Source organism: Pseudorca crassidens, chromosome 21, assembly GCF_039906515.1.
Source record: "Pseudorca crassidens isolate mPseCra1 chromosome 21, mPseCra1.hap1, whole genome shotgun sequence".
Lineage (NCBI taxonomy): Eukaryota > Metazoa > Chordata > Mammalia > Artiodactyla > Delphinidae > Pseudorca > Pseudorca crassidens.
The window spans coordinates 20,524,396-20,537,952 of NC_090316.1; the positions used below are offsets into that span (position 1 = coordinate 20,524,396).

Consider the following 13,557-nt stretch of genomic DNA (forward strand, 5'->3'; position numbering starts at 1 on the left):
TTCTAAAAAAGTTGCTTTGTTGACTGCTGAGTCATGATCAAAATGCTTACCTACTTCATATTATTAAATTTTCCAGAAAATCAATAATAAATCACTTGAGCGCTAAATATTACTAGTTGGGAAGTAATCTGTCTTGAGTCAGTTTTACATTGGTTTAAACCAACTGCTCTAAATAAAACAGTTCCTTGATCGATGTTTGATTTAAAATGAGAATATACTGTTAGAGATTTTAGCCTTGTTGGATTGGCCATGCTCTTTTAAGGCTCTGTCCAGCACAATAAAGTTTTAATAAGCAATAAAGGTAACCTTTTTTAAATAAATTTCAGTGTTAGGTTAACTTATAAGTAGTCTAAATGAACATATGCTTAAATTATGTTTTGTAAAATATTTGGTGTGGGGCTGAAAAAAAATTTTGTGTCTGATGTGGAAAACATTCACATTAAAGAACTAAATTTTAAAATATCAAAGATTTATAGTATTTGCTTTTTAAAATAAATGCATAGTTCTGTTTGCTATAGTTACTGTGTTATTTTTTTTAATTTGTTATTTATTTTTGTAGATGTATACTGCCAAATGGAAGAAATTAAACTCTCATCCTCAACATGAGGCAAAGAAGTTTCTAGAGTTGATAATCAACTACAAGAGTGGTATGAAGTGAGTTATGTTATAAAAATGCAAAAGCTATTACAACTTATCCTAAGTATCATTAACAAGGTATTCCCTGCTACAGAAAGTTTGTACCTTTTGACCACCTTTCTCCAATTCCCCAACCCCACCTCCACCTCAGGTTAACCACAAATCTGATCTCTTTTTCTCTAACTTTGGTTTGTTCGTTTGTTTGTTTTAGATTACACATATAAGTGAAATCATACAGTATTTGTTTTTCTCTGACTTAGCATAATGCCCTCAAGGCCCATTCATTGTCGCAAAAGGCAGAATTTCCTCATTTTTTATGTCTGAATACTATTCCATGGTGTGTGTGCTTCTTTATTCATTCATCTGCTGGTGGACAGTTAGGTTGTTTCCATGTTTTGGCTATTTTAAATAATGCTGCTATGAACATGAAGGGGTACAGATTACCTTTTCGAATTAGTGTTTTCATTTACTTTGTATTCCCACAAGTAGAATTTCTGGATCATATGGTAGTTCTATTTTTAATTTTTTGAGTGTCCTCCGTACTGTTTTCCATAGTAGCTGTACCAGTTTATGATCCCATTAACAGTACACAAGAGTTCTCTTAAATTCACATTATCACCAGCATTTCGTATTGCTTGTCTTTTTGATGTTGGCCATCCTACCAGATGTGAGGTGATATCTCATTATGGTTTGGTTTTGATTTGCATTTCCCTAATGACCAGTGATGCTGAGCATCTTTTCATATACCTGTTGACCCTTTTATATATCTTCTTTGAGAAAAATGTCTACTCAAGTCTTTTACCCATGTTTTAATTGGATTTTTTTTTTTTTGCTGTAGAATTGTATGAGTTCTTTATATAGTTTGAATATTAACCCCTTGTCAGATATATGGTTTGCAAATATGTTTTTCCATTCCATAGGTTGTCTTTTCACTTTGTCGATTATTCTTTGGCTGTGCAGAAGCTTTTTAATGTGATGTAGTTCTACTTACTTATTTTTTATTTTGTTGCTTGTGCTTTAGATGTCATATCCAAAAATCACTGCCAGGACACATGCCGGTGAGCCTTTTTTCTGTTTTCTTCTAGTAGTTTCATGGTTTCAGGTTGTACATTTAGGTCTTAATCATTTTGAGTTCATTTTGGGTAGTGGTATAAGATAGTGGTCATTTCATTCTTTTACATATGACTATCCAATTTTTGCAGCACCATTTATGGAAGAGACCATCTTTTCTCCACTGAGTATTCTTGGTTCCCTTGTCAAATATTAGTTGACCATATATGCTTGGGTTCATTTCTGGGCTCATAATTTTGTTCCATTGATCTATTTGTTTTTATACCAGTACCATACTGTTTCGATTACTATAGCTTTATAGGATAGCTTGAAATCAGGAAGTGTGATGCCTCCCGCTTCGTTCTCCTTTCTCAGTATTGCTTTGGTTATTCCGTGTCTTTTGTGGTCCCATATAAATTTTAGGATTGTTTTTACTACTTTAAAAAATGCCACTGGAATCTTGATGGGAATTGCACTGAATGTATAAATGGCTTTTGGTAGTATGATCATTTTAACAATATTCTTCCAATCCATGAACACAGGATGCCTTTCCATTTATTTGTGTCTTCTTTGATTTCTTTCATCAGTGTCTTGTAGTTTTCAAAGTAGAGATGTTTCACCTCCTTGGTTAGGTTTATTCCTAAGTATTTTATTGTTTTTGATGCTCTTGTAAATGGGATCATTTTACTTCTTTTTCAGATAATTTCATTGTTAGTATATAGAAATGCCATTGACTTTTTATGTTGCTTTTGTATCCTACAACTTTACTGAATTTGTTAATTAGATCTAACAGATTTTTTTCGTGGAGTCTTTAGAATTTTCTATGTATAAAAACATGTCATCTACATACAGAGACAGTTTTACTTCTTCCTTTCAAATTCTGATACCTTTTGTTTCTTTTCCTTCTACTTTGGTCTACTTTGTGGTCTACTTTGTTGAGTAGAAGTGGTCAGAGTGGGCACCCTTATCTTGTTCCTGAAATTAGTGGAAAAGCTTTCAGCCTTTCAACAGTATGATATTACCTGTGGGCTTATCCCTTTTGGCCTTTATTATGTTGAAGTATATTCCTTGTATACCTAATTTGTTGAGAGTTTTTATCATGAATGAATGTTGAACTTTGTCAAATGCTTTTTCTGCATCTAATCAGATAATTTTTTCCTTGCATGCCAGGTATAAATCCCAGTTGATCATGGTGAATGATCCTTTTAATGTGCTGCTGATTTCAATTTGCTAGTATTTTATTGCAAATTTTTACATCTCTGTTCATCAGGGATATTGGTCTGTAGTTTCCTTTTTTGGTAATGTTCTTTTCCAGCTTTGCTATCAGTGATGCTGGCTTCATAAAATGAGTTTTGGGAGTGTTCCCTCCTCTTCAATTTTTTGGGAAAGACTGGCATTAATTTTTCTTAAGATGTTTTGTGAAATTCACCAGTTGAAGCCCTCTGGTCCTGGGCTTTTCCTCTGTGAGAGATTTTTGATTACTAATTCAATCTCTTTACTATAATTGGTCTATTCAGACTTTCTATTTTGTCCTGATTCACTCTTGATAGTATGTTTCTAAGAATTTTGCATTTCTTCTAGGGTGTCCAGTTTGTTGGCATATAGTTTTGCATAGTACCCTCTTACAATTCTTTATTTCTGTGCTATCAGTTGTAATGTCTCCTTTTTCATTTACAATTTTGTTGATTTGGGTCCTTTCTTTTTTCCTTGGTTTACCTTTTCAAAGAACCAAGTCTTAGTTTGGTTAATCTTTTCTGTTGTTTTCGCACTCTCTATTTATTTCTGCTCTAATCTTTGCTATTTCCTTCTGCTAACTTAAGGCTCAGCTCTTCTTTTTCTAGTTCCCTAAGGCGTAGTTAGGATGTTTATATGGGATCTTTCTTGCTTCTTAATGTAGGCATTTATTGCTGTGAACTTCCCTCTTAGAATTGCTTTTGATGCATCCCGTAAGTTTTGTTTTGTTGTGTTTCCATTTTTGTTCATCTCAAGATACTCTTTATATCCCCTTTAATTTCTTCTTTGATCCATTGGTTGTTCACAAGAGTTTTCATTCCGTATGTTTGTGACTTTTCCAGTTTTCCTCGTTACTGATTTCTAGTTTCATACCATTGTGGTCAGAGAATATACCTGGTATGATTTCAATCTTCTTGAATTTACTGGCTTGTTCTGTGGCCTAACATATGGTGTATCCTAGAAAATGTCATGTCCACTTCAGAATGTGTATTCTGCTGTTGATGAACAGAATGTTCTGTATATGTCTGTTAGTACATTTGGTATATAGTGTGGTTCGAATTTGCTATTTCCTTATTGATTCTCTCCCTAGATGATCTACCCATTGTCTAGAGTGGGGTATTAAAGTCCCCAACTATTACTTTATTGCTTTTATTTCTCCTTTTAGCTCTGCTAGTTTTTGCTTTATGTACTTAGGTGGTCTATTTTTGGGCAAAGCATCTGTTTGAGCACTGAGGGGGAGGCGAGGGTCATTGGCTGAGATAGCCTGGTAGGACTGTTGGCTTGGTTACCCTCCCACCCAAGTGAGGCTGTAGGATGGGCTTCATGGTTGCTTGGATTCTGTGATGTTACTAGACAGTTGGGACTGGATACTATACTCAGCATTAGGTGGGGCTATGAAATTAGCTTCTCTGCCCTGGTGGTGCAGCAGGATGGGACACAAGGCCTGCACAGCTCATTGTTTGGGGACCTGAATCAGGCAGGAGTGTGCACTGAAGGTGCAGGTCACCAGTCTTGCTCTGCAGACAGGGAAAGTCACAGGCTGTGCTCTCTGTTCAACTGCCACTGTAAACGGGGCTGTTGGATTGGTTATGCAGTTTCCCATGTGTTCTGGTAAAGCTCCCTGGTCAGGCAGGCTGATGCATGTTTTCAGCAATAAGTGGGGCTACAGATGAGTTTCCCTGCTCAGGCACTGTGGGAGAAGCAGCTCGAAGGTCACTAACGCTGTTTGTTTGTGGTCTCAAGTCAACCTGTGCCCCAGGTTCCCTGGCCAAACAGGGCCACTGGCTTTGCTCTCAGGGCAGTCAGCTCTGCCCACTCACTTCTCAGCTCAAGCGCTGCTGGGGTATGCAGCTTCCAGGTGTTCTCACCACCCCTCCCTATCGGGTGGGGCTCTCTGTCTTCTGCCAGCGGAGGACTGAGAAGGCCCATTTCAGGCAGCTCACACATCTTCCTGAACAGGCTTTCTGGTCAGTAGGGGCCAGGAGCCACAGTCTACAGCAGAGGCGCCATGGCTCAGCTCTTCTGCCTGGGTGTGGGCAGACTGGACTCCAGGGCCAGCAGCACGTCCCCTCGGGAGCCCAAGCTAGGCAAACCTGCGCCTTGTCGCATTCTCTGGTCAGACTGCACCACCGACCGACCGGACTCTGTTGATGAACGGGGCTGCTGGCTGAGACAGCTGTGTGGGCTCTGCAGGCAGAAAGAACGTCGATCAAACAATACTAACCAGTCACACGGTTCCTAAGGTAACAAATGACAGAACTTACTCCACGTGGTAAACAGACATGAAAACCAAATTCTCTAGTTCTTACGTGACATCTTCTCTCATTGAAATGGTGCCCTGTGACTTTATACAGTCATACTTCAGGGATCAGGCTGGTGGCTGACCCACCCTGTCCTGGTGATGTGGCCTCTGGAGTAATAATAAAAGGTTGTTATTAAACAAGAAGTTAATATGATCCAAATTCATATTTAAGACCCAGAGAGTAAATGTTGTTTCTACTTTATTAGGTGGTACACTGGTGTTAGAGAAAAGTGTGTTGTCTTAGCGCTTTTTAAATAAGGAGCATATGAAATTCCAGGAAAAGGCAACGAAATTATTATAACGATTTAAAATATATTACCTAAGAGAACGTTAAAGTGAATAAACCTGAAAGATAAGCATAAGAGCAGTTACAGAGCTCATCAGTTACAGAAATATGTCTGTTAGCTATAACGTGTTCCATTATTAGAAATACTGATAACAGGAAGGAAGGTAACAAAATATTTTAGGAAACAAAATATGCATCTGGAGGTGAAATAAGGGGAAAGACTGAAGTGATAAGTGTGAAGAGGTCAGGGCACTTTCTGACCAGCTGCAGGCTATCAAGGAAGATTTGCATTGATAACCTCAGGTGATGGTAGAGGTCATTGCTCTGTGGTGAATGAAACTTCTTCCGCAGTCTAGAATGATTTTCAAAATGGGGAATCATTTTCCTTATACTTGTTTGATAAAAGAAATGGCTACTTCCTGTTCTTCAACACCTGAAGGAACTAAAAGTTGGGCTTTTTTCTTTTCACTGCTACATTTTATAATTCTCAAGGACCTGTATCATTTGTTGGGCTACTTTGTCATTTGAAATTGCACTGTTCCCTTATTTCTGGAACGTGTTTCTGTGTGTCCCCCCACGGGGGACCTTCAGGCCGTGAGAAACACGGCCTCGTCTGAATCCCGGTCCTTGCCGCTGTCCTCACTTGGCACACACTCCCCGCCGCTGGGGGAGCGGCAGCTCAGATCCTCCACCCCAGATTCTTGGTCACTGTTGGCTGACAGATCTGGGTCTGAGCTTTTCAAATTGTCTTGGGTTAGAATCAAAGCAGAATCTTCATCGCCCTGTGAAGGGCTCCTGGATGGAAATGATTTCATATTCCCGCTGTAATCCTGGGGAGTGTTGGCTGTGCTGTTGTCTGAGGTAGAAAACCCTGAGTGTCTGCTGGGTTCACTTTGCTTACTCTTCACTTGAGTGCGATTTAACTGGACTTTCTGAATCTTTTCCAGCCTCTAAAAAGAAACAACAATTTCAGGGAACGATCATAAATCATGTATCTTTTTTGTATATGCATGCCTAAAGGTATTCATTACCTTCCAGCTGGGTATAATGTTAAGAACATGGGATTTAGACGGACTTGGGTTGAAAACTAGACCTCATGACTTTGGACAAAATAATTAGATTCTGTGAGGCTTGCTTTCTTCATCTCTAATGTAAGGATGGCACTGCCTTAGCACAGGTTTTCTATAAAATGCAGAAAACGTAGCATAGGTAGAGCACCTGGGATCCTTCTTTCTGTATCTATCTGGTTTTACATAATGATTTTCATCCTGTGAACTCAAAATACGTTTTTTTAAAATTAGGAGTGAGGTGTTCATTATCTGATGTTTTTAATTAAGATATAAGTAGCTCACCCTCTTAAAGTGTACGGTTCAGTGGTTTTTAGTATATTCACAAGGGTACACAACCATTCACTACCATCTAGTTCCCTAATATTTTCATCATCCCCGAAGCAAACCAAGGAAGCGAGCCAAGCCAGATGTCTGAAACGTATCAAGTGCCTATAGGTAAGTGCTCACCTTTGGGGGCTGTGTTTCCTGTTACCCACCAGCTAAAAATGTGAAATGGCTCTGTTGCTACATTTCACACATCCTGAGTCATGAGAGGCTTTCCCAGAGCAGTGATCGTCACAAAATACGGTTAACAAGAGCAAGTGTGTCTTACTTCTTCTAGGGCCTCGAGTTCTTCCTCCAGCTGCTGGGTTTCCTCCTTCACAGCCATAAGGTAATCTGTGACCGACTGTCGGGGCTGCAGTCCCTTTTCAAAGCGGTTATACATTCCACTCCAAAATCTAGAGAGGACAGCAGCGCTTCATGAAACACCAGGTCACAATCTGTATATCCACATCCTCGAGTCTTCTAAGGAATCTTTCAACCCACAGTCCCACCGTCCTAATAATAACCAAATGCAAAGCACAGGCTCAAAAAAGCCACTTTACTAAGGCGATAACTTCATGTTGATGTTTTCATTTTCTTGAATCAGTAGACTTCTTTCAGGGAGAATAAATTCATGAAGTCTACTTGTACAGATGGTACTGAATTAGTAGGCACATAACATATTTTTCTAAAACAGACTGAAGGTAGTACATGTTACCATTTTCTTTCTTTTTTGGGCTTAAGAAAATGGCTCTTAGTTTGGAAGTCAACTTGAAAATGAGTGTTTGTATTAACATGCAGAATCTTTCAGCCACAAAGGGAGTCTTTTAAATTTGAGGGTTTTCGCTTGTTTTTATCACAACCACCAAAAATTTACATTTGCAATAAATCCTCCTTTTTTTATCCTACACAGTAAAGCATACTGAAATGCAAATGAGAATACAGGTGCACTTTGCTTTACTGTGCTTTGTGGAGATGGCGTTTTTTTTACAAATTGGAGGTTGTGGCAACCTCGTGCCAAGCAAGTCTATCAGCACAATTTCTCTAACAGCATTTGCTCATTTTGTGTCTCTGTGTCACATCTGGGTAATTCTCAGAATATTTCAAGACTTTTCAGTATTATTTTCTTTACTATGGTGGTCAGTGATCTTTGATGTTACTACTACTCACTGAAGGCTCAGATGATGGTTAGCATTTTTTAGCAATAAAGTGTTTTTAAATTAAGGTATATAACATGGTTACATTGTTTTTTAGACGTAATGCTGTTGCACACTTAATAGACTACCGTATAGTGTAAACATAACTTTTATATGCACTGGGAAACTAAAAAACTGATGTGACTCGTTATTGTGGTATTCACTCTCTCGCAGTGGTCAGGAACCAAAGCCACAGTATTCCTGAAGGTAAGCTGTGTCATGATCACTACCTAAACCTGTGATTCCACATTTAACTTCTAAGGTCCTCTCTCCCTCCCTCCCTCCCTCCTTCACTTTTAAATAGACTGGAACTTACATTTTTAGGATATCATTACTACAAAACATTGACTTCTAAAGAGAATTCCCCATTTAGGGGGGAAAAGAGAGAGAAGAGGAGACACTGGCAAAAATGCCAGATGAGATATTTAAGCATCTTCCTTCAGTGTGTTTGCATCCAAAAAAGCCTTGAAGCTCATACACTTCAACTTCCAAATGGTAAAAAGTGCCAGAATCTAAGTTCATAGCCATACTTGTTAAGGTCCTAGAGGTTTACATACTTGTACATGAAGTTGCACGGCGTCGTGGGGAGATGGAGGGTTCCCTGGGTCTGACTGGGATCATCTCTAAATAGAGGGTTCAGGTAGTCACCCCGATTCTTCCACAGGTGAGCCCATAAAGAGTATGTTCTTTCTTGAATTCTGTTAAAAAGAAAATAAGCCTGAATATAGCTTATCTTCATTCTTACAAATAGTAGACATGTAATATTAAAGCTGGAAAGGGATCAAAAACTGTTATCTGAACATCAGGTGTCCCTGTTCTCTAGCAGGGAAATTTGCAACCTGTGTCTTCATGGTACAGCAGGAGAGCTCTGTAACAGTCTCGACTCCTCTGCTATCCGTACTGGCCTCAGCAAGATGCTTGATGCCTCTGAGTGTAAAATAAAACCACAAGAAATTTTTTGGAATTTTTCCCCAAATAGTCGTTGGATTTTTATTATTTGCCAGGTACTATTTAAATGCTGCACATATTTTCTCTCATTTAATCCTCACTGAATTCCTATGACATTTGTCCCTTTTGCTAATCTGGCCCAACTAATCACAAAACTACCTAGGAAAACAGGTGAGCTTAAAGGATGTACTCTGCTACTTTTAAATCATTACGATTTATTGGAATTAAAGTTCCTTAGAGAAAACAAACTAGTACCTACTGGAAAAAGTCATTTTCTTTCCATTCAGGCTCTATAAACTAGTAGAGTCTTATTTGAACTGATCATTTCCAAAATTAAATCCGATATTATATATACCACACTTAAAGTCATTTTATAAAAATTTCAAAAATGTTCTTTGATTTGCAGCTCTTAAGTCACTTTGTGTTAAGTTTTTGACTTTATAAAACGTCCACATTCATCTACTTTTTCCCTCTCAATAAAAAGCAATCCAGTTTTAATTTGAATAAGAGAGTGACCTGAGTTTCTAATTTACTTTCCCAGTTGTTATACAGTAGTCAACCTTTATCCATGAGATATATGTTCCAAGACCCCCAGTGGATGCCTGAAACTGTGGACAGTACTGAACCCTGTGTATACTGTGTTTTCCTATACATACACACCTATGATACAGTTTCATTTATAAATTAGGCATAATAAGAACATCCAAAATGCCAGCATCACTACTCTTGAACTTTGGGGCCATTATTAAGTAAGATAGGGGTTACTTGAACACAAGCATTGTGTTAACCTCGACAGTCAATCAGATAACCAAGACAGCTAAGTAAGTAACAGGCGGTCCCAGGCAGGATGGAGAGGGGCAGCACAAGATTTCATTGTGCTACTCAGAATGGCTCACAATTTAAAACTTATGAATCGTTTTTTTCTGGAATTTTCCATTTAATATTTTCAGACCACAGTTGACCTTGGATAACTGAAATTATGGAAATCGAAACCATGGATAAGGGGGACTACTGTACTTGCAATTCTTATGACAGTATATCCGCCAAAGATGTCTCTTTCCTTTTAAATGCAAAAATTGCTTTCTCTGACTCCAAGAAGCTTCCTTTCCATTATCAGTATGTGAAGTCTACCTACCTGTCTGTGGACGCTAGGCAGGAACTGGGCAAAATGGACTTGTACCTGTCTTTGTCAGTTGATGGCATTAAACTGTTAAAGTGACGTCAGGAAAAAGAAAATAACTTTACTCTGTCAGTATAGATGTGTGGGTAAAACAGTCTTCAAAACTGTGGAAGGCCATCTGAAATTCTCAGTCACAAACTCTTTCGATAAAAATTAAACACTGAAACACTTACTTGAGTTCTTGTCTCTCCTTCTGGCTGTTACATAGGAAGTTTCCAAACTGGCAGGAATAGATGTGGTGTTGAATATGAATCAAAAACCTCTCATTAAACTCAAAGGCACAGGGAAATTGTTCCATTAACTGCCAGACGCACTCAATGAACTGGTCAATAACTGGAGAGATTTCTTTGGGATCACCATCTAGGTTGCCATATCTGTAAAACAAAGTATGAGAGACGTTACGGCAAGGTTTTGGGGGGTTTCTTTTTTTGTTTTTTTTAACTCGAAAGCTATAAATGCAAAAACAATCATAGAAGCAACCCTAGTTCCTAAACATCTTATCTTATAAACCTGGAATGCAGAAGAAGTGGAAAAACATAACTTTTTAAATTCTGATGTCAAAAGAAACTTTGTAGTGAAGGTCTGGGCAGAGAAGGGACATGTTGACGTTATAATTACAAAAGAAAAGTGTTAGTGCATTCAAGGAGTCTTTCTATGGAGAGAGCAACCTTTCATTCAAGCGTGCGAAGTACATCAGAACTTCTGAAATAAATCTTCCACTTTAATTAGTGACTGGGGGGAGAATGGGAAGAAACGCCTAAGCAACTTCAGAGTTTTTCGTTTTTGCATGGTTTTGTTGGGAAGAAAAGAGGAAGAGAGACAGCTTTAAAAAAACGGGTTCCCCAAGTTTCTAGGGATATTTCCATTTCTAGACCAGTGTTAAAACTTGTCAATTTATTTCCACGTGACCAGATTCCCATATACCTTTATATCTCTCGTATCACTGTTCTCAAGAGTACATCAGGAATCTCCTCCCTCATGTTTGTATTGATTTTTAAACGAAGACTGCCTCGTCCTTTACACTATTTTGTGAATTTCAGAAAGAATCCAAAAGGGTGATTTGGGTACCATCAAATACAGAATAACAATATAGAACCTCATCTTCTCAGACATGGATAATCAGCTTGAGGAGTAGGAATGAGCAAGGATCGGTTTAGTAGTTTTTTCCAGGGTGGAAACATTAGAAACTGCCTGGAAACCTCTCAAAAGGTTTAGTCCCACTCACCTTTGGTCGCTTTAAAAAGGGGTTGCCCAGTATGTTCTTTCCTCACAAGACACACATTAGCCATTTCTATATTCTTACTGCCACAGATCCTCTACCTCAGAGATCCTAAGTGCCTATCAGACAGTCGGTGGAACCCCCAAAATTGAAAATAACAATTGATCGTAAGGTTACTTAATTGTTTGGGGGCTTTAATTTTCTCATTTGTAAAATCGAATCACTGCTTTCCGGGAAAGATAATTAATTATAAAAATAGAATTCCAGAAAACCACATAATAAATGCTCAACTAATGCTAAATGCAAAAACTTACAAAAATAAATATGGGCAGCTCCATAAATTGAGAATTTTAGGAAAACATTCAAACAATCAAAAATGTATATCAAAATCTCTAAATTATTATCAGCATACTGCCTAAATTTAAATTTTACCTCTAAAAGACGAGACCATACCAGCTACAACACGTAACGTTCAGGGATCAGAGACACCAGAACACCAGTCAGACATTACCATCCACACTAACCAAATAAGGCCAGTAGCTTCTGTTTATTTAAAGCCCAGTAGATGGGCTAGTGGGCAAGGAGCTGGGCTATTCACATATACAGTTTTAAAAGCCTTGCTATAACCCCGTGGATTAGGGAGGGTCTCCCCTTTAAATAGACGGGAGGCGAATGCTCAGAGAGGACAGATGCCCAAGGCCACACAGTAAATGCCACAGCCTGGATTTAAGGCTGGATCTGTTGGGCTCAAAGCCTGGGCCGCTGTCCTACATTAGCTCTCCAGAGATGCCTGGGACACAAATGCCGCAGGATAAGCCCAATTTAACTCCCCTTGTGGAAGATCAAAGAAAAACTGTTCCACAGGCATTTCACAACGTGCAGCTTAAAATGAATATCTGCACTTCAAAAATGTAATAATTTAGTAAATCAAATGTGTGTGGAAGGAAGGGAGAGTCCATCCTTTCTAGGTCGATTAATGAACAAGTTTCTGTCTCTTCTGGAAGAACTTAATATTAGTTAGTTCTGCTCAGTAAATACCAACCGCTCTCGAGTTAGAACTTTTTTATCTGTGATACACATATTCAACAAAATTTTAACTTCCTGAATAAGGTACACAAGGAAACTCTGAAAACAAGGGTATTTTCCCCCACTCAATTGAGAACTTCAGAAACAGATTATCTCTTTTATCCTAAACATTCACTACAACAGATTTTAAAATATTTCTTACCTGTGATTAAACTTATGACCAAAGGAAATCCAGTCCTTTTCAATTAATACCTACACAAGATAGAATATAAATATCATGGAGAGAAGCAAATGAAGGAAAATAAGAGACCAGCACCAATAATTCTGAAGGATTCTGAATTCAGAGGTTCTTGGAGCGGAAGTCACCCTCCTCCGTAACCTGCACATGAACAAACACTCACTGTCCACCCCTATACAGATGCATGTCAGAGGGCAAAGTTGAAAGCCTTCCATAGGAAAAACAAGAGTGGACATATGAAGATGTAATGCCACCACCCACAGAGTGCTTTCAGTGAGCACTGTTCATATTGCTCCATGTATGATCTCATTTCATTGTGGGGTAGGTATCATCACTCTCATTTTAGAGAGGGGGAAACTGAAAGAGAGGTTGAATACTCACCAAAGATCACGCTACTGGCAAGTGGTGGATGCCAGCTCATAACCGAGCTCCAGAAACCACCACAGCCCATCTAGCCCAACTCTCAACCAACAGGCAATGCTGCTTGTCAATATAATAGCAAATACTAACCGTTTTACAAGAAACAATTAGGGATGTTTTCCAGTGATCTTCAGTATACTTTAGAAGAATTCTAGAATGATGAGGGCCTGGAACATATTAGAAGTTTCAGCCCTGCTTTGGAGTTAGGGGTAACATGAGTTTATACTCTCAAACTGTCTGGATTAAAAAAACAAAAAACTTTTTAATCAAATACTATAGGATAGTACCATCAATATCACCAATGCTCTAAAACAGCCAGAGCTTTTCTGTTAAAAAAAAGTAAGGATTGGTTGAAGTTTGGCCTTGACAAACTGCCCGGTGGTGTGTGACTCAGCCTCCCCACTCTCCAGACATAAATGAAGGACTCCAGCCCCTAACCTCAGTCCAGGG

At 38.6% G+C, this 13,557-nt stretch overlaps 1 protein-coding gene across 3 annotated transcripts in view; it reads right to left on the reverse strand.

Moving 5' to 3' along the window:
* Window positions 1-5,403: 5,403 nt before the first annotated feature.
* MTMR7 (myotubularin related protein 7) overlaps window positions 5,404-13,557 on the reverse strand; it is a 95,012-nt gene continuing 86,858 nt past the window's right edge. For all 3 annotated transcript variants that reach the window (XM_067722071.1, XM_067722072.1, XM_067722073.1), the window contains 5 exons: window positions 12,652-12,701; window positions 10,378-10,578; window positions 8,634-8,774; window positions 7,170-7,296; window positions 5,404-6,457 (listed from right to left, as the gene is read on the reverse strand). In XM_067722071.1, the coding sequence (XP_067578172.1) occupies window positions 6,095-6,457; window positions 7,170-7,296; window positions 8,634-8,774; window positions 10,378-10,578; window positions 12,652-12,701 (882 nt within the window). In that variant the 3' untranslated portion in view covers window positions 5,404-6,094. The remainder of the gene's footprint in view (window positions 6,458-7,169; window positions 7,297-8,633; window positions 8,775-10,377; window positions 10,579-12,651; window positions 12,702-13,557) is intronic.